The sequence below is a fragment of the Castor canadensis genome, chromosome X (assembly GCF_047511655.1).
Source record: "Castor canadensis chromosome X, mCasCan1.hap1v2, whole genome shotgun sequence".
Lineage (NCBI taxonomy): Eukaryota > Metazoa > Chordata > Mammalia > Rodentia > Castoridae > Castor > Castor canadensis.
Window position 1 is genome coordinate 125,899,631 of NC_133405.1, and position 23,129 is coordinate 125,922,759.

At 38.0% G+C, this 23,129-nt stretch overlaps 1 protein-coding gene and 1 pseudogene across 2 annotated transcripts in view; both read left to right on the top strand.

Moving 5' to 3' along the window:
* Positions 1 to 23,129, top strand: part of Map3k15 (mitogen-activated protein kinase kinase kinase 15) — a 136,587-nt gene that overhangs the window by 78,369 nt on the left and 35,089 nt on the right. For both annotated transcript variants that reach the window (XM_074063413.1, XM_074063412.1), the window contains exons 8-13: positions 5,600 to 5,712; positions 5,932 to 6,091; positions 11,173 to 11,323; positions 12,808 to 12,915; positions 16,683 to 16,732; positions 18,660 to 18,755. In XM_074063413.1, the coding sequence (XP_073919514.1) occupies positions 5,600 to 5,712; positions 5,932 to 6,091; positions 11,173 to 11,323; positions 12,808 to 12,915; positions 16,683 to 16,732; positions 18,660 to 18,755 (678 nt within the window). The remainder of the gene's footprint in view (positions 1 to 5,599; positions 5,713 to 5,931; positions 6,092 to 11,172; positions 11,324 to 12,807; positions 12,916 to 16,682; positions 16,733 to 18,659; positions 18,756 to 23,129) is intronic.
* On the top strand, positions 6,097 to 10,722 carry LOC141419774 (heterogeneous nuclear ribonucleoproteins C1/C2 pseudogene; annotated as a pseudogene).

A 23,129-nucleotide genomic window follows, 5' to 3' on the forward strand; every position in this document is an offset into this window, starting at 1 on the left:
AATGTGGTCCAGGAATTTCCAGATTCCCTCTTCTGAGAGAAAGCCATGAGAAACATTGTTTTCCCATTTATGAGGTAGGAAGGAGGCTCAGCACACTCCTTCTTCACTACCCCTTCCAGAATCTTGTCAACCACCATTGGAGTATTTTCTTCCCAGTAAGCCCTTCCTTCCTTCCTTCCTTCCTTCCTTCCTTCCTTCCTTCCTTCCTTCCTTCCTTCCTTCCTTCCTTCCTTCCTTCCTTCCTTCCTTCCTTCCTTCCTTCCCTCCCTCCCTCCCTCCCTCCCTCCCTCCCTCCTTCCCCCCTTCCCTCCTTCCCTCCCTCCCTCCCTCCCTTGTTTATTGAGGGCTTATTTTATACCAGAGAATTTTCTAGATGGGTGGATGCAGACTCAACAGATATGAGTCCCTGCCCTCAGGGACCCTGCATTGCTAGTGAGGAAAGTAATTCAAGCAAATAAAGCAAAATGTGTGGTAGGATTACAGCTAATGGGAAAAAGTTAAGCAGAGCAGGGGAAAGAAGGGCTGGGAAGGTGGTCTGCAGTTTTAAAAAGTGTGCTTAGTGAAGGTGAATAAATATGTGAAGGTGGTGAGGAAGTGGGCTTTGCAGATTATTCTGTGAAGACTTCAAGGAGGAAACATGGTAGACACACTCAAGGATGGTGAGGAGTAGGCAAAGGAAGAGCAGCATGACACAGGAGAGAAGGAAGATCCTTTTACTCTTAAGTGGGAAGGGACACTGGAGGTTTCTGAGAAGACTGACAGGATCTGATACGCATTTTTTTTTTGGCAATATGGGGATTTGAACTAGACCTTGTGCTCAGGCACCCTGCAACTCAAGCCATGCGCCCCTCCCAGCCTTCTAACATTCATTTTTACAGGAGTATTCTCACCATTATGAAGAGAATGTATTTTAGGAGGTGTTTCAGTTTTGGCTTGTTGCATAACAACCATGCAAGTTAGTGGCTTTAAGCAACAGCAATTTATGGTTTCTCATGATCCTAGTTCCTCTGCTGGCTTTGCCTGGGCTCACTCCTAAAGTTGCTGTCAGCCAGTGGGTCAGGAAGATCTAGAAGATCCAAGATGGTCCCACACACATTTGGCAGCTGGTGTTGATTGCTGGTAGTGTGCTTCAGTTCTTCGCCATGTCGCTCTAATCCTGGCAGACCAGCTTTCTTACCTGGTAAACAGCATTCTAAGAGTAAAGGTGGGAGCTGCAAGGTCTTTTGGGATTTAGGCTCAGGAACTCATGTGAAGTCAAGTCTGCCACATGCTATTGATCAGAGCAGGACACTTGACCTGCCCAAATCAAAAGGATGGAGAAATGCACTCTATTTCTCTATGGGAAGATCTGCAAAGTTGTATTGAAAAGGGAGGAATTTTTGGTCAATTAAGCAGTCTACCATAGGGGCAAGGACAGAAGCAGGGAACAGGAAACTATTGCAGTAGTAATTTAGGGGAGAACTTATGGCAAGTTGAACCAGGGTAGTAGTGATGAAAATGATGAGATATATATTGATTAAGTAAATGATATATTCTGAAGATGGAGCCAACAACTCACATCATCCATTTCCATCAGAAGAGCTCTTGACATTGTTGTTTTGCTCTAATTTAATTCTGTTTGTATTCCCTCCTTTTCCCTTTCTGTCCTTCCTTCTCCCCCTCCTTCCATAATGTGGGAGGCTCTGTCCTCTGCCACCTTCTCTCCATTCACACATACTTCTGGCAATCCCAGCCACTCCCATGCCATGGGACCCTTAACTGGAGACCCAACCTCTTTCCTGAGCTGTGGCCTAATATTACCCTCTTTTTACCTACCTGTTCTGCCTCAAGATGGTGTTAGTATTTAAGAGTCACCATGTTGAAGGTTGAAGTCATTCCTCCTCTCCACAAGGTATGGCTTCCAGTGTTTTGCTAACTACCATTTTTTACCCACCCAGACGTAAATATTTGATTAATGCTTGATTCCTCTAACTCACTCACCTATCTTTCTATATAGTCAGTTCCCACTTCCAGCCCTTTTGTGAGTCTTCCCTTATTCCTTTCTAATCCTTTCCCATGACCCTCCCCAAGTCACTGCCATTTTTTTTTACCAGGAATGTTCTAACACTATTCCACATAGACACTTGCTTGGTGTCTCTTCAGTCCATCCTTCATAGATTTATAGCTTATTCCTCCTAAAGTTAAGAACCCCACCATGGAGCCCCATTCCCTATTATATAAAAATTCAGACTCTTAGATAACCATCCTAAATGCCCTGGAAACTTTCTCCAGCCCACTTCCAGCCCTGTTTTCCGCTACTGATTTGTGTTCGACTGAGCTGAAGTTCCTTAGTTGCTTTCCAAGTTCCCATCTTTGCTTTTGACATTTTTTGTTCTAGGGGTTCCTTTTCCACATCACTGCTGTTATTACACTTCTAAACATATTCATGCCATATCGCCAGTCTCTAGAGGCCCTCTAGATTTGGAGTTGTGTGGTTTTAGGATACTTCTCACATTCTTTCTTATATTTTCACTAGTTGTGTATGGATCTGATCCCCTACTTCATAGTGTAGGTTCTTAGAAGGCAGGGACCTTTTTAATTCTCATTTAATCCCTAGAAGTACCTAATGCACTGTATGATACAGAAGAATCACACAGGATTTTGAAGTGAAGTTAATGTTTGATAGAGCTAAAACAGTAAGTTGTGTTCCCATTTTTGGTGGCTAAGAATTCAACTCCCACGTCAGGAAATCACTGCCCATGACTCCTTCACGAAAGTCATAGAAGTTTGTCTCTACCCACTACAAAGGTAGTGGCAGTAGGTACGGAAGCAAATGCAGCTTAGTCTCTGATCATGGCAAATGCAGCTTAGTCTCTGATCATGGCAAATGCAGCTTAGTCTCTGATCATGGCACATTTGCCATGATCAGATGACACCCTCCAGATCGTCTAACCCAGACCCTCAAGTATGGATATGGACCATGTGGCCCAGGTGGGTGGCTGGTCCAGGGTCACAGGGATGGTTGATAGCAAATCTGGGACTGTAATCTAACTAGAATTCAAATCATCTTTGCTCAAGTGCCCAAGTGAGTCCTGTGTGACTTATCTTTTGTGTGTGTGTGTGTGTGTGTGTGTGTGTGTGTGTGTGTGTGTGTGTGAGATACTAGGGTTTGAACTCAGGAATTCACACTTGTGAGTCAGGCACTCTACCACTTGAGCCACACCTCCACCCTGTGTGATTTATGAAGAAGGAACCTCTCTGCTCTCAGTGTAACTCTTTCTTGTTAAAAAATTCCAATGGGATACGGGACTTAAGTTCTCAGAACATACAGGGTAGGGGAGGAAGGTTGGAATTTTGTTAACTAGTGTCCTCTGGTCTGTCTAATGGTACTCGTATTAGGCTCCAAGGTTCATAAAGCCACATTTTAGCTGACTTAAATAACTCCTCCCTTCAACAATTAATATTTTATTGTTGAATTCTCTTGTCACAGGAGTGGTAAAATTATTTCTGATTTACAAGTTCTTGGTATTTACTGTGCCACTTAAAGACATTGTGTTAGCATTTCATTGATTGAATCATTTTCCCTGATCATTATAGTCATACTTGCTCATGGAAGAGAAAGAAACTTTACTGTTGTGCTGGGAGTTCATTGTAGCACTTACAAATGTTCTTACAGTATATCAAATATATCATACTTGAATTTACCTCCTCCACCATTCTCCTTTATCCCCTCTGCTCCCCATTCTTAGAATAGTTTCAACAGGTATCATTTTTCCATTTACCTACATGTATACACAGTATTTGCACCACATTCACCCTCTTAACACCCTTTTCCCACATCCTCCCCCCTCCCACTGGCACCAACTCCCCAGACAGGACATGTTCTGCCCTCCTGTTCTCTGATTTTGTAAAAGAAAAAAAATGACATTTTTTTTGTTTAAGAGAACTAGACAGGGAGTTTCCTTGTGATTTTCCCTGTATATATGTATTACAACCTGAATTGGTTTATCTCCTCTTTTTTTCTCCTTTCTACCTTAGTCCTCTTCTTATGGTGAATTCAACAGGTTTAAAAATTCTATATTCATTCTTGTATAGGAAGTGCATCAACCATATTCACCTTCTTAACTTCCTTCTTTTACCCTCCCTCTTTATATAGAAAAGAATTAAGAGAGTTAAAATGGAATTGCTAATCTTTTTCATATAAAAATAACATTCCTAGTTTTTAGGGGAAGGTTGTTTGTTTATTTTGACGTAGGGTCTCACTGTGTAGCTCAGGCTTGTCTCAAATTTGCTGTGTACCTCAGGCTGGCCTGGAACTCATGATCCTCCTGCCTCAGCCTCCTGAGTGCTGGGATTACAGGTATAAACCACCACACCTAACCTACAAGTTTTATATCTTGTTCCTTATCCCAATGTGGTTTATCCCTACCTCCTTCCTCTCTTTATACCACTGACCAGATAACTATTTGAGATCTGAGATTCTAGCATTATGGCTTCATACATGAAGAAATGGATTTCATGTTATGATATAAGCAAACAAATGGCGTGAGAGAAATAGCCTATGATTGCTGCCATTTCTATGTAATTAAAACATTCTCAATGTACAACTGGCGTCTAACTTTAAAAATGAGATTTGGTCATCAAATTGTGGATCATCTTATAATCTTATGATATATTTTAAATTTCTGTGCTTTAATATGATTTCCCTATTTATATGCTCATTATGGCTTTTATAATAAAAAAATAAACCTTAGTTTAAGAAAATGTGGTATTTATACACAATGGCATTTTATTCAGCCACAAAGAAGAATGAAGTTTTGTCATTCGCAAGTAAATGGATGGAGTTGGAGAATATCATCTTAAGTGAAGTTAGCCACATGTTCTCCCTCATACGTGGATTATAGACCTAAAACAAATGCAGTAATATTATTATACATGGGTCACACTCTAAGGGGAGACTGTGCACAGGAGGAATAGGAAGGAAACCTAAAACTTGAATGTGGTTGATGTGCCTACTGTAGAGGAGTGAATATAGTAATCTTAAGCTGGCAGGAGCCACTATGGGAAGGTGGCCAGGAAGTAGTGAAGAGGTCTGGTAGAGATGAACCAATGTGGGTTGCAATACACAAGTGCATGGAAGCAATGCTAGGAATCTCTCTGTATAGCTATCTTTATCTCAAACTAGCAGAAATGCTGTCTTTCTTATTATCTCTTATGCTTTCTCTTCAACAAAATTGGAGAACAAGAAGGTGGAACAGGTTCTGCCCAAAAGTAGGGGAGGATGGGGGAAGGCAAATAATGTATACACATGTGAGTAAATGTAAAAACGATAAAATTTAAAAAATAAAAAAAGAAGAAAACAAAAAATCAGCCTTAGGAAGAAAAAAATAAAACTCTCTAGTATAAGTTACTATATTTCTATTACAACATAATAACTCAAAATAATCTCAAATAACTCAGTTATTTGAGAGTCGCATGTAGCTGTTCATCAAGCTAAGAGAAGGAACTGTAAAACAATAAATTAGAGGCATAAATATGTTAATGAGAAGGTAGTTTGTACCATTATCTACACATTTTTGTTCTAGTGTAATGTAAGAATTTGGTGGTTCTATAATTATAGGTATCGCAAAGGGTTTGAACTCCAGTCATCGCTTTATTCAGGAATTAACCTTGCAGTTTTGCTGATAGTTGCTGGACAACAGTTTGAAACATCCATGGAACTAAGGAAAATAGGTAAAGCTGTTTATTATTGCAGATGTTGCTGCTTTGGTTAAAGCTTAGCATTAAAAATTATGTTTAAATAACTAGTGTTGTTTTTCAAAAGGAATAATCAGTTGCTTTCTGACAGCAGCCAAAATAAAATGCCTGCTTGTCCTTTACCTAAAGGCTTACATGGTATGACAGAAGCTAGAAAGATCTTTCATGCATCTATCCAAAATTCAAATTCTTAAGGTGTCCGGCTGAACAGTTTGTTGGGAAGAAAAGGGAGCTTGGAAAAAATGAACAATTACTGGGATGTGGGTCAGTTCTTCACTGTCAGCATGTTGGCCAGTGACATCGGGAAGGCCGTCCAGGCAGCAGAAAGGTTGTTCAAACTGAAACCTCCAGTCTGGTAAGTCTCATCTGTGCCGTGTGATTGCCCATCTCCATACTTGACCTTGTTCTGAAATGTCTCCCTGCAAGACAAAAGGTGCAAATGTACAAAAGAGTGACAACTGCTGTGTTTCTCCTTCTGAATTCATGAAAGCAGTTAGGGCAAACTGAGGGCTCATTGCTTTTACATGAAGGGAGGGAAAGACAGACAGACAGACACATGCACACGCAGAATACTATCCCTGCATGCTCTCTCCCTTGGATTACATTCTCAGTCCTAATAATTTCTTCTAGGTCCTCAGGAGCAAAACACTTTCATACTGGTGTGTATTATGCATTTGTAAGAAAGCATGTGGTAAAGCTTAAAAAACCACACCAAAAAAATGATGTTCATCACAAATGCTGGGACTAAAAGGCCAATAATAAAGTGTGGTTGATAAAATGACAATACCGCAATAGCCCTAGGTTAGCCCATTATGCGGCCATGTTAGGTGTACAGCAAAAGATACTTAAAGACATGGAAGTGTGTTCATGGTTTATTGTCACAAAAAAGCCAGTTGAAGGGCTTATTTTTCTTTACTGGTGGTTCTAAGTCTTTCTAATACACCTGAATCACCTGTGTTGATTAAAACACAATTTCTGGGGCTACTCTTGGGTGTCTAGTTTAGTAAGTCTAATGTAGAGCATGAGAATTTGCATTTACAAATTATAAGCTGCTGCTGCTGGTCTGGCAATCACACTTTGAGAACCACTTTTCTATATGATTTATGTGTTTGGTACATGACTCCTAGGGAAAGGTCTGGGAGGAATGGGCACTACCTGACTTCACCAAAGATGTGAATCTCTATGGGAATTGATTATCTTACTGATTGCTTCCATCTCATAACAGATGTTCAGTAGAAAGTTGCATAATGAATAAATGATGAATTAGGATGTTTTCTAAAATACTGACAGTGGTTATCTCAGGTAGACAGCCTTATTAGAATATGTTAATCTTTTCCCCGCTTATCTCTATTTTCTGATTTTTCTAAAATACACATGGATTGAGTTTTCCTTATCCAGAGGCTTAGGATCAGATTCAGATTGTGGACTTTGTGAATTTTGGAATATTTGTATAAACTTTATCACTTGAACATCACTAACTAAGATCTGAAATACTTAAAAATCAAAAACTTTGTGAATGCTCAAACAATTTGGGGTTCTGGAGCATTTCAGGTTTCTGGTTCTTACCCTATACTTGCATAATTTTAAAAATTTTACTTTTTTGGTGGTACTCAGGGCTCATGCTGCTAGGTATGCATGCCCCCAGCCTTTTTTGATTTGATTAATTTTGAGATAGGGTCTCACATTTATACCTGGGCCTGCCTATGCTGTGATCCTCCAATTTATGCTTCCTATGTAGCTGGAGCGACAGGTGTATGCCACCATGCCAAGCTTTTTATTGGTTGAAATGGGGGTCTCATGAACTTTTTGCCTGGCTGGCTTCAACCCACAATCATCCTGATCTCCACTTCCAGAGTATCTAAGATTACAGGCATGAGCCATCTTTCCCGGCCTAAAAATTTACTTTTAATGATTTGTGTTCATCTACCATTTCTTATTTCCCAGTTCAGTTGGCCAGTTGCATTCCCAGGAGAAGGAATCCCTTCAGTCATATCTAGTTTGACCCCATCTCTTCTCAATCTGAAGGACCTTAAATTTGGCTCCCAAACCATATCTACCTCCTGGAAATTCTCTGAGGCTGAGAAAACATAGCTAGGCTGGGCCTCTAGCCCTCCTGGAATGGCTAGCTGTGTACAGGATCCATACTTAAGGTGCATTGCTGCATCTGAACTAGGTGGCACTGACTCCAGGGAGAAGAGCCCTCAAGGGTCAGATCCACTGTCATTGTATCAGCACCTGGGCTGACTTACAGTGTTGTTACTTATTGTCAGGAGTCCCCAAGACCTACCCTGAGGTTCATGATTTGCTAGAAAGACTCAGAGACCTCAGACGCACTGTTATACTTATAGTTATTATTTATTACAACAAAAGGATACAGATTAAATAAACATCAGCAAAGGACACATAGGGCAGAGCTTGATATCCCATTGTCATCTCCCAGTGGACTCATACAGACAGTGCTTCATTCTCCTAGCAGCATTTTGTGGCATGAAGTGTTGCCGGCCAGGAAAGCTCACTGAGCCTTGATGTCCAGAGGTTTTTATTGGGGGTGAATCATGTGAACATAGAGTGTTTGCAGGGCTGATCTTAATACATTCATCTCCAGCCTCTTCAGAGGTCAAACTGATGTAATGCATAGTCCAAAGCCTCCACCATGAGTCATATTGTTAGCATAAACTGTCCAGCATGGCCCAAGGACACTAGTAAACAAAGACAATCTTAGCAGGCAGGATGTTCCAAGGGCTTAGAGACAATGTCTCAGTATCCAGTCAAGGGCCAGACCTTTCTTTGAAGTATGTGTAGCATTTGGGCCATCAAAGCCTGGTAAATATCAACCAAGTCAGCTACCTTCCCAAGATTACTTTATCCTCAAAGACAAAAGTAATGCTAAGATGCTTTCAGCTGAACCCATCTCCATTTAGTGCCAGAGAGATGTGACCACCACTGCCTATTAACTATATTTTAAAAAGTTCAATTTGGCCATTTTGTGAAGAAACACAACACTGAACGGTTGTGTCCACGTTGTCAACCTCGAGCAACAGTCAGCTTCTCCACCTAGAATCTGGGAGTAGAAGGTTCACGATCAAATCTCTGCTCCCTCTCCTTCCTGTGAGATTTTTTTGATCTTCAGCTATACTTTTCAGCTTTGTGAGGAACTTGTCATCAAACACAATGGCTAGCAATGTTACCAACAAGACAGATCCTCGCTCCATGAACTCCTGTGTATTCATTGGAAATCTCAACACTCTTGTAGTCAAGAAGTCTGACTGGAAGCAGTCTTCTCCAAGTATGGCAAAATTGTGGGTTGCTCTGTTCATGGGGCTTTGATTTCATCGAGTATATTAATGAGAGAAATGCCCAGGCTGCTGTAGCAAGAGAAGATGGCAGAATGATTGCTGTCCATGTTTTAGATATTAACCTGGCTTCTGAGCCAAAAGTGAATGGAGGAAAAGCAGGTGTGAAACGATCTGCAGCGGAGATGTATGGATCCTCATTTGAATTGGATTATGACTTTCAAAGGGATTATTGTGACAGGATGTACAGTCGTCATGCCATCACATATCAGGAAACACCTCAAGAAGGGGCAAAAGTGGCTTCAATTCTAAGAGTGTTCAGCAGGGATCTTCTTCCAAGTCTGGAAAGTTGAAAGGAGATGACCTGCAGGCCAGCTGATCCAGATAAAGCAAAACTTGGATTCTCTACTGGAAAGGCTGGAAAAAATTGAGACGGAACAGCATAAACAAGCAGTAGAGGTGAAAAATGAAAAGTCAGAACAGGAACAGAGCAGCAGCTCTCAGAAGAAAGATGAGACTAATGTGAAGGTGGAGTCCAAGGGGGTGCAGATGACTGTGCTGAGGAGGGGGACCTACTGGACGCTGATGGTAATGAAGATGGAGGAAGACCAGCTGGATTTGATCAAGAATATGAAAAAGAGGCTGAAGAAGGAGAGGATGACTTGGTGGGGTTTAGAACTCTTACCCACCATTTCTTTACCTAGGAACTTGTCTAAGATCAAAATTTCACCAGATCCTCTCCCCTAGTATCTTCGGCACATGCTCTGTTCTTCCTTATCCTTCCCGAGTCAATTTGTATTGCTCTGTGCCTAGTTCCATTTTCACTTCCTTTGGTGCTCCTAGTAGTTTTGTTAAGTCTCTCCCTGCAATTATTGCTTTTAATTTTGATACCTCTTTATGACTTAACAGTAAAAAGAATGTATGGTTTCTATCAACTGTCTCCAAAATAACCTCTTGATGTGCAGGCAGCACAGTTCTTTCCATTCATACCCGATTTCAGTAGTTGCTTCCCTAACTGCAAAGGCACTCTCATTTAGTCCTAGCACCTGAGAGCAGCTTTGACTCGGAGGTATGTGTGTTATACCCCACATAAGTACTGCATAGGGCTGTTCAACACAATTGTAATGATGTATTTTTGTGAATGAGCGTTGGCATGCATCCTTCAGATTATAGTGTTATAGTCTTAATATTGTTTTCTAAAGTTGATACTGTCGGTTATTTTTGTGAACAGCCTGATGTTTGGGGACTTTTTTTTTTCTCAAAATAAGCCCTTATTAAACCAGAGGGGGAGAAAGAAGTTCAATTTGCTTAAAGGCAGCAAAGGTGTGGGCAGAGTCAAGACTTCACAAACCAAATACCTTGTCAGATTCTAATTTAAAAAAATAAATAAAAGACAGTAAGTTTCAAATTAGTGATGGCTAGGAATAAAAGGGGAGAGGATGGGAGGAAAGTCAGCATGACTCTAGGAGCAGCATGAGGGGGCCTGTGCTGATAGGAATGTTCTCTACCCTGACTACATCAATGGTAACATCATGGTTGTGATGGTATACTGTAGATGTAAGATGTTGTCATCACAGTAAACTGTCAAGGATATGCGTTCTTTCTGTATTATTTTGTACAACTTCATGTAACTTTAAAATGCCTCCAAACAAAAAGTTTAATTAAAAATAAAAAGATAGTAGATTTGAAATACTGTCATTTTAAAATTGCTTTTACTTTCAAGCTACTTGCTTTTGTTATTAAAAAGTTACCACATGCTTTCCTGTCACTATGATTTTAGATGCTGTGTTCTAAAACTGAGGTTTAATCCAGTGTTAGTAAAAACAAAAAAGTATGTTTTATGATTTTGTTGCACTTAACTTATTTTGCCTACTGTTTGAATTTCTTTTAATTAGTTATGTGGCTACCAAATGATTGTTTATGAAGCACTCATGATATAATATGGTTTTAAGCAAATAAAGCTTTAGGAAGTTTCTTTTAAAGGGAGTAGAATTGAATTCAGTTTCTTTCTTTTTTGACAGACTTGAGATTTGAACTCAGAGCTTTGCACTTGCTAGGCAGACGCTCTACTGCTTAAGACACCCCTCCAGTGCATGAATTCAGTTTCTTTAGGAATCTAACATAGAGTTTGTGATTTTTCCAGGTACCTGAGATCATTAGTTCAGAACTTGTTATTAATTCAGCGCTACAAGAAACCCATTACCGAACATTCACCCAGGCAGGAACGGCTTAACTTCTGGTTAGATATAATTTTTGAAGCAACAAATGGAGTTTCTAATGGACTCAGATTTCCAGTAAGCTATGCTAAATCTGGTTTGTTTGTTTGTTTGACTGTTTTTGCAGTGCTGGGGATCAAACCCAGGCCCTTGCACATACTAGGCAAGTGCTCTGCCACTGAGCTACATCCCCAGCCCCCAATTCTTTAAGGTAAACAAAAGAAACTAGAGATTAGTGCTATCAAATTATTAAATGCTTTCAAAGGAAGAAAATTGTAATTTATAATGTTAGGATAACCATCAATCCTCTGTGGAATCAGCAAGTCATTGATAAATTCCTAGGGGAAAAAGTTGGCCATATCTTCTCAAATAGAGTGAGTTTGTCCTCCACGGAGCATTTGGCAATATCTGAAGACATTTTCAGTTGTCACAACTGTGGAAGGAAGTGGTGCTACTGGCCACCAGTAGGATAGAGACTGGAGAGGCTGGTAAATATCTCAGAATGCATAGCACAGCCCCACACAATAAAGAATTATGCAGCCCAAATTGTCAATAGGGCCAAGGTAGAGAAACCCTTCTTTAAAAATGCAGTACTAATAGTGAAAACATGAAATCTAATACTATCTCCTGTTAAGCTTTGGCTTGCCTCTAGTACCACTAGTCAATATTTAAAACTTTATACAAAAAGAATTGCTTTTAGCTTGTCATTGAGTTTTTGGTTCAATGCTGTGACCATCTTATAATGTGTTATTAATAAGATAGCTGAGTGTCCTGGAAATTAAACTTCAGTAATTGTGTTTAATATTTATGCCATGAGATTTTATGGACATACAGTTTTCAAGAATTTCATTAAACATCCAATAAAAGAGTTGTTGGAAATGATAATTATTTTGTTCTTGTGTTAATACATTTTAGAATTTTCTTTTAATTGTGAAATATTTCAAGCCTGAAAGGTACAAACCAGTAACGAAACACACACCTGTGTAAGCTCTACTCAGGTTTAGCAGTCTTAAATGTGTTGCTTTATTTGCTTTGGAGATTTATTCCCTTCCTCCCACCTCTCTACCTGTCCCCTTTTCTCTTTCTTTCATCCTCCACCTCCTCCTCTTCCTCCCTTCCTCTCTCTTACTGATGGACATACCACTAATTTTTTATCTCCTTACATGTTCACTCACATGTTACCTGCTGGCCATCAGATCTATTTCCTTATTTCTCTCAAAAATTGTAACCTCCACTTTTCTTTTGTCACCTCTGCAGGCAAGCTTTTCTTGGTCACCCTGTCTGAAAAAGTATCCCATCTCTCTTCTGTCTTATTCTCTTCAGAGTGTTACATAACATTGGGTTACACATCCCTGTCTATTTGCTGCTCCATTTGCCCCATTGGAGCACAGCCCTCCCTGTGGGCAGGCACTTATGTGTCCTGCTGTAGTCCCGGCTCCTAGAGCCATGCTTGTCATATTTGGTCCTTGATGAGTGTTTGTTAACAATCTTCCCACATCCTCACTGGGCAAGGTTACCTGTTTTAGATCTCAATGTGTTACATGAATCTGTTCTTATTTTAGGTTCTAGTAATAGAACCGACCAAAGTCTACCAGCCTTCTTATGTTTCTATCAACAATGAAGCCGAGGAGAGAATGGTTTCTTTATGGCATGTCTCACCCACGGAAATGGTAAGGGGAAAAGTCATGAACAGTTCTTTCATCCGTATTATTTAATCAAAGATTCAATTTGTAAACAGGAGAGTCCATGTGGTAGGATTGGGAAGAAAGGGACCCATGCTTAACTTCTGAATTATGAGACTTTGTAAGAAGGTTATAATCACAGATGTGTGTGTGTGTGTGTACATGGGGGGCTATGTGTCTGTGTATGTTGGTAGATAAGTAGGTCTTTGTATGTTTATATATACTATATATTTATATTTGCATATATAATAAGTAATATATATATGTAACAAGTACAGTTTTATTTTTTAAAAGTTAAACCATGAGGAATTAGAAAGTGCCTCCATATTTCTCAAACCTTATCCTCATTTTCCATCCCCATCCCTAGTGATTTGATGGATATCCTTTCTCTAAACTCATTTGTACATACACAGTGTACAAGCATTATACACATTTATATAGAGAGATTTAGCATTACAGTGTGACATACAGTATGTGTGTATTATTTTACAATGTATTTTTAACTCATTCATGTATCATGGTTGGTTTTTCACATAGCCCACACTGATCCACTTGACTTTAAAATGTCATATCCCCTATTTCCATATCATCTGGTATATTTCCTGGTCTAGATGACCTTGCTTTTTTTTGAGATAGGGTTTTGAGGCCAGACTGGTCTCAAACTTATGATCCTTTTGTCTCAACCTCCCGAGTGTTGGGATTACAGTGTGTGCCACTATGCATGACTATTTCACTTCTCTCTTAACGATGCATACTGAGGTCCCCCATTTTTCACTCTTGCCAATGCATTCTGGTGATGATTCCATACTAGGAGCAGAGATTTCTAGAAATGGGCTTTCTGGAATCAAGGTTACATATGTTCAAAACTTTGGTTACTATCAAATTTAGACCATTCCAGTTTGTACTTCTACCAGCAATACAAGAGACAAGCGATTATAATTGCCCATTAAAAGAGATTATAGAAATGCTGGTCTGGGGCTGATATTCTGTAGTAGTAGCAGTATTTCATTTCCTTATCTAAAGTACTTCATCAGTTTTTTTCTCTCATAAATTTTACAGTAATAACGAAACATACCACCTTTGACAAGTTCATTAGATAAACTTATTTGCTATTCATGTATTTCTATGGAGGATGGGGAGACTTCTGCCAATAACTTGGCAAAGGAAGATTATTTTTCTTCCTGGAAGCAAGAGTGTGAACTATTATGTAACAATCAGTTATAAATAAGCAATATCTTCACAAATAAAATGAGGCATCACAGAATAAGCAGAGACTCAAATCCATATTAGAAACTTCTTATCAGATATAGTCATGATATCTGAAGTGAAGGCTGGTAACCTTTGTCCAATATTCAACATTGGATCAGTATTCTTAGCATTGAGAATCGAGTCAGCAGCCATTCGTGAGGATGGCTACCTTGATGTACCTGTGTATTTTTCTTCCAAATGTGTACATTAAATAGGTGAGTGCAAAAGAGAGAAATTCAAGCTATAATAAAGTATATACACGAAATTCATACAGATATATCTCATTTGAAGTATTCACATTTTTTATTTAATTTGTCTCTCTTTTTTTTTTTTTAGCAGTATGCAGTTTGACTCAGGGCCTTAAGCTTGCTAAGCAGGCACTCTACCACTTGAGCCATGCCCCTAGCCCTTTTTGTTTTTGCTGTTTTTTGAATACTGTCTCACATTCATGCTGACTGGACTGTGATCATCCTATTTAGACTTCCCATGTAGCTGGGGTGACTGGTGCACACCACCATGCCCATTTTTTTTAGCTTGAGATAGGATCTTGCTAACTTTTTGCCTCAGGTGGCCTCAAACCGTGATCCTCCCAGTCTCTGCCTCCCAGTTATCTAGGATTACAGGTGTGAGCCTCTGCACCTGGCTAACTTGATGGATTTTGACAAGGTAAACAGTAGCCAGTGCAGGTCAAGGAACAGGACATCAGTAGATCCTGCTCCTATTCTTTTGCTAGCCCTTCAAGTGCCACCTCCATGAAGCACCCTGTCCTCAGTTTGGAAATCTCCATACCAGATACCAACCATGTTTGTTTTCTTTGCATCATTAATGTCACTGTAATGCAAGAGAATTTTCAAAATTTGGATCTGTAATCTATTTCATTGATATAGGTGCAAAATATCTCATATTTTGACAAGTAGTTAAAGAAAAAACTAATGCTATTAAAGTGATGCATCATACCTTTAAAGCAAAATGTTTTTGATCTCATGAACTTCTACCAACTTGGCCCGCCTCATTTGAATTCTATAATGGTTGCTGGTTCTTCATAGAAATTTCCATTGGTACATATATCACTAGTTGCAATTTTTTTACTTTGTTTATAATCTGTGATAAGAAATGGGAAAGAACTATATACATAGCAAATGCTAGTTTTCCTTGACTGATAAAATGTTTTGCACAAGTGCCCATCGTTGTCAGAGGAAACATCTCAAAGAAAAATAAATTGACTTTTTCTTTGAGTGGAATCCTTTGTGTTTGCTTTCACTTAACAATTTTGAAATTCTGCAGATTGTGAAAAGCAAGCAGATTTGTCTAGAGTGAAATGACATTCTTTCTTCACGGATGCATTTTTTTTCTTGGTGGGAAGAGAACACACATATGCAAGCATACAACTTCATGTAACATCACTGTAAAATGAGATTAAGTTCTTGGTTTATGAGTCAAGGACTTAGGAACTCATTGGCAGTAAGGAGGCAGTACTATACTGGGAAATGTTGAACAACCAATTAATTCCCTGGGGTTGCAGGCTGGTTTGCAGTGTTTGCTGATTTCTGTGATGTAAATACACTCGATGACCAATTTCAAACAACCTCAGGCAAACCGAATGTTATTTAAAATTATTTTCTACAGTTGTGATGTATTGGTGTTGTAGCATTTGGATTTTCAGGAACTGGATTTCAGACATTCCTTCTGAGACTTAGCTCTGTGCAAAGTTTAATAGCAGGGAATGGTGGTAGATGGAGGGCACAGTTGGATTTAAAAAATTGCATCTTTGTACACATTGAAACCCCAGTTAGTTTTTCTATTAGTCATAGTAGAACAGCTGCTAAAACTAACAGCCCCTTGTCTCAACATCTTAACATTATAAAAGTTTTTCTATGCCTCATGTCATATCAGGGTTGGTACTAGCCCCTATTTTGTCTTGTAATGGCTGGGGGAAGGAAGAAAAGTTAGAAGATTACCATAGAGGTTTTAATGGGCATGCCTAAAGATGGTGAACATCACTTTTGCTCACATCCCATTAGTCAGAATTCTGTCACATGGTCCTATCTAACTGCAAAGGAAGCTGGGGAATATAGTTTTGCCATGTGCCCAGGGAGAAAATGAAATGCAGATTAATGAATGCTATCAGTCTTGCTTCTTCAAACATTTTACAAGTCACTCACCGTAGGTGGTCTTGTTCCTAAATCTGTTTTAGGGTTTGCCTATTATGTTGACAGAAGAGGAAAGACAGTACTCAGTGTGTGTTTATTGTATGCTTATTATTTCTATCTCAAATTATTATTTCAAACTTCTCTTGTTTACTCCAAACTGGATTAGAGATACAAATGAATTTTTATAATAGATTAGAAAGTGTTTGGGGGGTTCCAAGTTATGCAAAGTATATTGTTCTAACCCCTAATAATTATTGAAAATAAAATAGCAGAAATGATTGACTAGAGAATGAAACCAAAAAGATGATCCTTTATTGGAAAAATCAAGCTACTGACTTCTGTCTTTGATACTTGCAGAAACAAATTCATGAATGGAATTTTACAGCCTCTTCTATTAAGGGAATAAGGTAAGAGAATAAGAGAAATGTAATTTATTTTAATACAAATAATGAAGATGTTTTATGCACCTTAGTGTTTCTGCTTATTCATAAGATATGATATTAGTATTTTTAATAGAACCTGAAAGACTATTTTCCATTTGTTGCCCCGCCTGAGGTTCCCAATGTGCTGCTACTCAGAGCTTCTTGGCTCATTATATTGTAGAGTAGCTTTTCTCCTATTAGCAGAAGAAGCTCTCAGATCTCAAGCTTTAAAAAAGTAATAAAATTATAGCTGTAGACCAAGAAAATGTATCTTCTTTGAACCAGAAATGTTCAAGTGGTCAGAGACCCCAATAGCTGAAGCTAGGAATTATTTGCTAATGGAAGGTGGGTGGGACCTCCTGGACAAAGCAATGGAGCCACAGGTGTTGTTTTTAGGGAGGGAGGAAAGGAGGTGAAGTAGTCCTAGAAGCGTGGTACTTGCTTTTTGGATCAGGAATGGTGACCATTTGTGGCTTTTGCACAAAGTGCTAACTTTGAAGTGCTGACACACTTCAGCTGTACTCCTCACTCTGCCAGCATGTCCAAGGGTGGAGATGGCTCTGAATTAAATGTGAGTTCTAATAAGTCCTTGCTGTGTGACATTGAGAAATCATGTAGCACCCTCATTAGGTCTTAGTTTTTTTCTCTAGAACTAGAACTTTCTTCCCCTTCTCTGAATCTAAGACTGTTTTAGGCCACTGAACATTCACTCAGACATAGGGAGGGAAATAATTTAAGTACAGAGCAGTTAATTTGGATAATATTGCCCAGAAAAATAAGATATTCCAAAAATGTTAAACAATTTCAAAAATGTATTGTTCTAATGCGAAGTTATACAAGAATATGTAGTCAAGGACCTCTGTTAGTTCTTCTTCATAGAGACACCTCCAGGTGCCATTTCGACCATCGATTGGGATTTGCATAGGAACTGAGGTGACTCAGACCTCAGGACTCACACAACATGAAGGGCATACTTTGGGTCCTGTGGTAGTTCCTTTACAGATTGGTTTTCAAAACTGGCTCATGTATAACCTAATTTCAGTTTGTTCTTAATCACCCTGGATTGTTGCTGTTTAAACACATTATTTGTCTTGTCATGTATTGCATGAAGAATGTTCTCAAAAGTTTTAGGTTTCAGGAAGAAATGATGTAGAAGGAGCCAGATAAAGTGGCTTCATTTGCTTAAATAACTAACTATAGATGGTAATCTAGCTTAATTGTCCATAGTGCCACCTGGAAGAATGAAGACAATTGCAGAGGTTTTGGCCCAGTGTGGGTGATGAACTTTCTAATAGTGAGCTATGTCAGCAGATGGAATGTGGTGACTTTCTGTCACTAGATATGTTTAGGCAAGCTGAATATTGCTTGTTTGAGGCTCTTTAAAGTTAGGTCGAGACACTGGGGAGGAAATGGACAAGATGCTATTTAAAGGCTTTTCTTGAGCTAAGATGCAGTGCTTATTGCTCTTTACCTTGTGTGATCACAAGTACTGTGTTCTGATACTTTCCAAGTATAGAAATTCCATTGATAGCAAACTAAATTACTTCACAAATACTTCACCTGTCTTTTTTGGCATATATGTGAGATTGTAAACGCTAGAGGACAGAGACCATATTTGATATCCTTTTCTGTTATCCATGTGCTTTGCTTAGCATTGAATATGCAGGAAGCTTTTGATACACATTAGTTAAAGACTGTTGATTAGTACAAACACAAACATAAGCAAGATAAATGTCTCTGGTGTTTAAATTTCATAGGGAAATAAAAGGCAACTTGTGGGGATATTTGTTAAAAGATTAATGAATCAGGAATTTGTAAAATGAAAGAAAAATCTGTTACTAGATTTTCTATAACATTGAAAATGGATATCATATCTTATGTATAAGCATTCTTATGTTTTCAAATTTTACAGCCTATCCAAGTTTGATGAACGATGTTGTTTTCTTTATGTCCATGATAATTCTGATGACTTTCAAATCTACTTTTCCACTGAAGACCAGTGTAGTAGGTGAGTTATAGCTGATTCAGGTATTTGCAATCTATTTGTGTCATGTCATTTTTATAGGGTCTTTGTTGTGAAAAATATTTATTTGCTTTACTATCTTTCTTGAAATTTTAACTTAATAGAAAATGATTTTTATAGCTTTGAGCTATAATCCACATACCTCACAACCATTTAAAGTATATAACAATGCCCTTTAGTAAACTTACAGAATTTTGCCACCATCACCACAATCTAATTTTAGAATATTTCATCACCCCTAAAGGAAACCCAGTATCCATTAGCATTCACTCCCCATTTTCTCCCAACCTCACCCTCCATGACTCCAGCCCTAATGCAACCACTAATCTACTTTCTATACATTTGCCTGTTTGGGACATTTCATATACGTGCAGTTTATACAGTATGTGGTCTTTTGTGACTAGCTTCTTCTACTTAGCACAGTGTTCTCAAGGTTCATCCATGGAGTATCATGTATTAGTACCTTACTGCTTTTGTGGCTGAATGATTTTCCATTATAGTATGCCACATTCAGCTGTTCATCACTTGGTAGGTATTTTGGATGCTTTTATTTTTTGTCTATTGTGAATTTTGCCTCTATGAACATTCATAAGTAAGTTTTTATTTTTCTTATCAAAATGCTGGATCTTATGGTAACTATGTTAACCTTTTGAGAAGCTGTCAGACTATTTATTAGCAATGTGTAAGTTCCAATTTCACTGCCTCCTTCCCAACAATTATTATTGTCTGTCCTTTTGATTATAGTCACCTAGTGTGTATGAAATGAAATCTCATTGTGGTTTTGATTTGCATTTACCTAGTGACTAGAATTCTGAGCATCTTTGCCATTATTGGCTATTTAAATATCTTTTTTGAAGAAATGTCTATTCAAATCCTTTGCCAAATTAAAAACAATTTGCACTTTTTATTTTGAAAAATGTTTGTAGCTTCAGGAAAGCTTTGAAAAAACAGGAAAAAAAACAGTACAAAGAATTTCCATGTATGTTTTACCCAGATTTCCCATGTCAGCTCTTTACATTTGTTTTACATTCTGACTATATGCATATGGCATTTTTTTCTGAACTGTTTAAGAGTAAGTTGTAGATATAATGCTGCATTACCTCTAAATACTTAACGTATATTTCCTAAAAATGAGGAATGTTCACTTATGTAATTATAGCAGTTAACTAATGAAGAATTAAGATTGATATGGTGCATGGTAGTATAATCTAAAAACCATATTCAAATATTGTCTCCCCCAATTCCTATACAAAAGCAAAACAAAGTTTTTGGGGTTTTTTTTTTGGTTTGGTTTGGTTTGGTTCATAGTCTAGTCCAGGATCACATTTGCTATTTGCCCTCTCTGTATAATCTCCTTTCATCTGGGAGAGGCCACTATCAGTCTTCGTCTTTCTTAATACTTCGAAGGAGTGCAGGTAATATGTGTTATGTAGTCCTTTTATTTGGGTTTGTTTTCTTTTTCCTTATGGTTATACTAAGTTATGTACTTTGGAAAGGAACACCACAGAAGTAGCATTGCGTCTTTCTCAGTACCTCATGTCAGGGTCCACTCAGTATCTTTGTGTCATTCCTCGTGATGTTAACTTGGATCAGCTGGTGAAAGTGGTGTTTGCCAGATTTCTCCAAACTTTGCCCATTTTACTTAGACTATTTGTCTTTTTAAAATTTTTTTATTTTATTCATATGTGCATACAATGTTTGGGTCATTTCTCCCCCCTTCCCCCTGCCCCCACCCTTACCCCCCCTTCCTTACCTCCCCTTACCCCTCACTACCCAGCAGAAACTATTTTGCCCTTATCTCTAATTTTGTTGAAGAGAGAGTATAAGCAATAATAGGAAGGAACAAGGGTTTTTGCTAGTTGAGATAAGGATAGCTATACAGGGCATTGACTCACATTGATTTCCTGTGCGTGTGTGTTACCTTCTAGGTTAATTCTTTTTGATCTAACCTTTTCTCTAGTTCCTGGTCCCCTTCTCCTATTGGCTTCAGTTGCTTTAAAGTATCTGCTTTAGTTTCTCTGCGTTGAGGGCAACAAATGCTATCTAGTTTTTTGAGTGTCTTACCTATCCTCATACCTTCCTTGTGTGTTCTCACTTTATCATGTGCTCAAAGTCCAATCCCCTTGTTGTGTTTGCCGTTGATCTAATGTCCGCATATGAGGGAGAACATAATGTTATCTTCTTCATGGCTGAGTAAAATTCCATTGTGTATAAATACCACATTTTCTTAATCCATTCATCAGTAGTGGGGCATCTTGGCTGTTTCCATAACTTGGCTATTGTGAATAGTGCCACAATAAACATGGGTGTGCAGGTGCCTCTGGAGTAACCTGTGTCACATTCTTTTGGGTATATCTATTTGTCTTTTTGTATTATCACATTTCGAGAGTTCTTTATATATTCTCCATACAAGTTTTTTTATTATGATGTTCATTTTATCCATTTTTTTCTTTTGTCATTTGTGCTTTTGGTTCATATTTAAGAAGACTTTGCCTAATCTTATATGTTCTATGGTTTTTATGTTTTAGTCTAAGAATTTTATAGTTTTGGCTCTTCTATTTAGTTTTGTGGTTTACTTTTAATTCATTATTAATAAAATGTGAGGTAGGTTTCTAACTTCATTCTTTTGCATGTGAATATGTGGATTGTCCCAGCACTATTTGTGGAAAAGACTATTCTTTCTCCCATTGAATAGTCTTGGCACTCTTTCAAAATCAGCTGATCATAAATTTAAAAGTAAAAGGTTATTTCTGGACTCTGAATTCTATCCCACTGATCTATATGTCCATCCTTTTGCAAGTTCTACACTTCATTATTGTGGCTTTGTAGGAAGCTGTAAAATCAGGAAATAGCAATCATCCAATGTTGTTCATTTTTTACAAGATGGTTTTGGTTATTGTGGGTATTTGCATTTCCATGTGAATTTTAGGAACAGTTTGTCAATTTATGAAAAAAAGGGCAGCTAGAATTTTAACAGGAAATACGTTGGATATATAGATCAATTTGGGGAGCATTACTATATTATTAGGTTGTCTTCCAATCCATGAACATAAGGTGCCTTTCTATTTATTTAGGTTTCCTTTCATTTCTTTCGGCAGTGCTTTGTACTTTCAGTGTACCCATATTGTATTTCTTTTGTCTAATATATACCTGTTTTATTCTTTTGGTGCTATTATAAGTGGAACCATTTTCTTAATTGGATTTTTGGATTGCTCATTCATTAATAACGTTTAGAAATGCACTTGATCTTTGTATATTGGTTTTGTGACCTGCAAGCTTGTTGAACTTGTTTATTCATTCTCATAGTTTTTGTTGAATTGCTTATGGTTTTCCATTTATAAGATCATGACATCTGAAGACATAGTATGAATTCTTCCTTTCCAACCTAAATTCACTTATTTATTTTTCTTGTCTAAATACCCTGGCTAGAATTCCCACTATAGTGTGGAGTGGAACTAGTGCTAATAAACATCCTTGTTTTACCTCTGATCTTAAGGAGAAAGCAGCCAGTATTTCTTCATTAAATGTGATGTTAGCAGCCAGGTTTTCATAGGCAGCTTTTATCAGGATGAAGAAGTTTCTTATATTCCTAGTCGGAGTGTTTGTATCATAATTTCAGGAAATTTTAAACCAGTGTGCCTAAGGCAATCATTATCACAACATATTTAGAGATCAGACTAATTCTCAGACTATGGAGCCCTTAAATTACAGCCTTCAATTTAGAATAGGAAAAATGCTGTCAATTATTAGGTAAAATATCCTTTAAATACAAAGTTACCCTTTTTTAGTACTTGGTACCTTTTGTTATACATTTTAATAATTTTTATTTGAGGTGTATCATACATACAAGTAAAGTGCGTGAAACATGTGAAGTACACTTAAGTAGACATCTAGATAATTTTTACATGTATCTGCACCTCCCAGATCAACCCCCAGGATTGTGCCTTATGCATCATCCCAGTTGTTAAACACCCTCCATTGATATCTATTTTGATTTCTATCACCATGGTACTTTTGTCTGTTCTTCACCTTCAAATAATTACAATTAAATAGTTTGTATTCTTTTGATGTTCTTTTTTTCCCTTAAAATAATAACTGCAAGATTCAGCTGTGCTATGTGTATCTGTTCATCCTTCTTACTTCTTGTGGTGGTGAATTGTATGAACATATAATTCATTTGTTGTCCTATTGATGAACATTTGGATTATTTCCAGTTTGGGGGTAGTATAAATAAAACTGCTATGAACATTCTTATACATGTTTTTCAGTGAACATATATGCACTGATTTCTGTTGAATACATGCCTAGGAGTGGATTGCTCTGTTATAGGGAAGGTTTGTATTTAGCTTTGGTTGATAA